Here is a 2,653-nt window from a genome sequence, read left to right on the forward strand (position 1 = left end):
GAGCTGCCGCCGAGGACGCCGCGGACGAGGCGGAGGCCGAGATCATTCAGCTGCTGAAGCGGGCGAAGGTGAGGCGGCTCGCGGGCGGGCGGGCGGCCGGCCGGGGCGGCCTCGCCTCGCGGAGACGTGCGTCCCTTCGTCTCTCGCTTGCCACACCGAGGCGGGGATGGAACCTCCGAGGGGAAAAATTACCCCGAATTAGATGGTTACTGGAAGAGCGCGGGGATACATTCAGGCTGGCAAGTCACAAAAACCTGCAGCAGAGTCGCAGTCTCCGGTGCAGATCGGGACAGCACCCTGGCATCGCTCCTCTGGCCAAACATTATTGAGACTGTTTTGCCTTAAAAAAAAAAAAAAACACTAACCTAGCTGCAATGGCATTTTTGCACGTTCCACGTAGGGCATCGTGAAATGGAACTTGGTTTTTGGTTCTCTTCTAAGTCCTTTTTTTCTTCACGTCCTTTTCCTCTCCTCTCCAGTTTCCATTGGCCTAAATATCTTAGACTTAACGCCTGCAATGTCCAGATTTGTGTTCAGGGTCTGTGATGTGTCCCTGTGAGCTCCTCCACCTTTCACTTAACAGTCCTCAGACTAAACTGCCTTCAAATGCTTCCCCCAACGCAGTCTTTACTATCTTTTGCAAGGGGGTAGGGGGTAGGGAGAGCGTGTGTGTGCACCAGTACTGGACCTTGAACTCAAGGCCTAGGTGCTGTCCCTGGAGCCTCAACTCCACTTCTAGCTTTTTGGGGGTGGTTAATTGGAGGTAAGGGTCTCACGGTCAGACCTTCATGATCCAGTTGGCTTTCAACTCTATGAGTCCTCAGATCTCAGCCTCCTGAGTAGCTAGGGTTACACCACCCAGCTTCCACCTTTAGTATCTTCTCTTTACTATCTCAGCCAAGAAACCTGATAAGCTATTTTTAAAACTTGTGGTATATTACTATTGATTCAAATACACAGAACTAACTCCTTGTTGGCACCAAATCCAAAATGTTTCTCAAATCTTTCCCCCCTCTGTATTTCTCACCTGTTCCAGTAGTATGTCTTGTCTTCTTGCCCCCTCCCCACAGTCCATCCTCCATTTAGCAACTTGATGTTTTAGAAAATCTAAATCAGATTGAGTGTGGTGGTGCAGTCCAGTAATCTCAGCATTCTAGAGGGTGTAGCAAAAGGATGATGTGCTGGAGACCAGCTTGGATTGCATAGTGTCACAGAGTCTTAAAAATACATAGATTAGATCATACCTCTTCCTTGCTTGAAAACTTCGAATGGTTTCCCATTGCATTTATGATAAAACCCATCCAACCTTACCAACCCATTTGACAATAACCTTCTGGTTCACCAACACCCCTTCATGTCTCTTTTCCTTGCATTTCTTCTGAAAGCACCCTTCCGAAGTTCCTTTTTTGACTCTTGCCTGTCCTTCCGGCCTCAGTTTAACTGTCAATTCTTGGGAAGTTTCCCTAACTGCTGACATCACTCCTTTTATTGTTTTCCTTTAAAGTTCTTCTTGTGAGTTGTAATCAAGTTTATTCTACATAGTCATCTTCAGCTTGCAGGAAAAGAAAAAGAATGGAGGGCAAACAGCTTCCTTATAAAATAGTATGCAAAGATTGCTCATGTTCCTCCTTCCTGCATCTTTGGGTCAATACTGCTATATGGCCAAGCGAGGCTGGCCTCCCTGCTACCTATAATGCCTGGGGCATAGTAGAGATTCAGTAGATGGCTGATAAAATGAGAATCTTTCCTTCCCTGCTCCCCTCCTCTCACCCCTCTCCTCTTTTCTCTTCCTTCCTCCTTTGTCTCCCTTCCCCCCTCCTTTATGGTATGGATTTTGCACTCGCTAGTCAGGTGCTCTACCTCTTGAACCTCTGTGCCTTCAGCCCAAGAATAGCTTCTCTCTGTACTGGGATATATAGTCATATCTATTTCTGTCTGGTAACATGTAATGTGCTTCCCTTACATTTAGTGTTATTTTCTTTGTCTTTGCTTTTTAGTTGAGCATCATGAAAGATGAACCAGAAGAGGCTGAGCTGATTTTGCATGATGCACTCCGCCTCGCCTATCAGAGTGATAACAAGAAGGCCATCACTTACACTTATGATTTGGTAATTCTTTTAACCCTTCTGAGCCAATCATGATGAAGGGTAGATACTAGGGACGAGTTCTACTTCCTAGTCTGTATTTCTCACCTTCAGGATGTCTCCGTCTTCCTGCCCTCATTTTCTTTTTCTTTTTTTTTTGTCGGTCGTAGGGCTTGAACTCTGGGTCTGGGTGCTGTCCCTCAGCTCTTCAGCTCAAGGCTAGCCCTCTACCACTTGAGTATAGTCCCACTTCCAGCTTTTCTGTTTATGTGGTGCTGAGGAATCAAACCCAGGGCCTCATGCATGTGAGGCAAACACTCTACCACTGAGCCACCTTCCCAGCATCATATTATTGTTTTTTTTAAAAACATGCTCCTCCCTAGAGTAATTTTTTTTTTTTTTGGTCCAGTCGTGGGGCCTGAACTCTGGGCCTGGGCACTGTCCCTCAGTTCTTCAGCTCAAGGCTAGCGCTCTACCATTTGAGCCACAGCACCACTTCCGGCTTTTTTCTTTTTGCTTATGTGGTGCTGAGGAATCGAACCCAGGGCCTCAAGCATGCAAGGCAAGCG

The 2,653-nt window shown here is 46.9% G+C and overlaps 1 protein-coding gene across 1 annotated transcript in view; it reads left to right on the top strand.

The window, feature by feature from the left end:
• The first annotated feature begins 6 nt into the window (after positions 1-6).
• Ttc19 (tetratricopeptide repeat domain 19) overlaps positions 7-2,653 on the top strand; it is a 23,335-nt gene continuing 20,688 nt past the window's right edge. Inside the window, exons 1-2 of the mRNA XM_013016348.1 lie at positions 7-68; positions 1,998-2,108. Coding sequence (XP_012871802.1) covers positions 2,007-2,108 — 102 coding nt within the window. The 5' untranslated portion in view covers positions 7-68; positions 1,998-2,006. The remainder of the gene's footprint in view (positions 69-1,997; positions 2,109-2,653) is intronic.

This window comes from Dipodomys ordii, unplaced genomic scaffold (assembly GCF_000151885.1).
Source record: "Dipodomys ordii isolate 6190 unplaced genomic scaffold, Dord_2.0 Scaffold31, whole genome shotgun sequence".
Lineage (NCBI taxonomy): Eukaryota > Metazoa > Chordata > Mammalia > Rodentia > Heteromyidae > Dipodomys > Dipodomys ordii.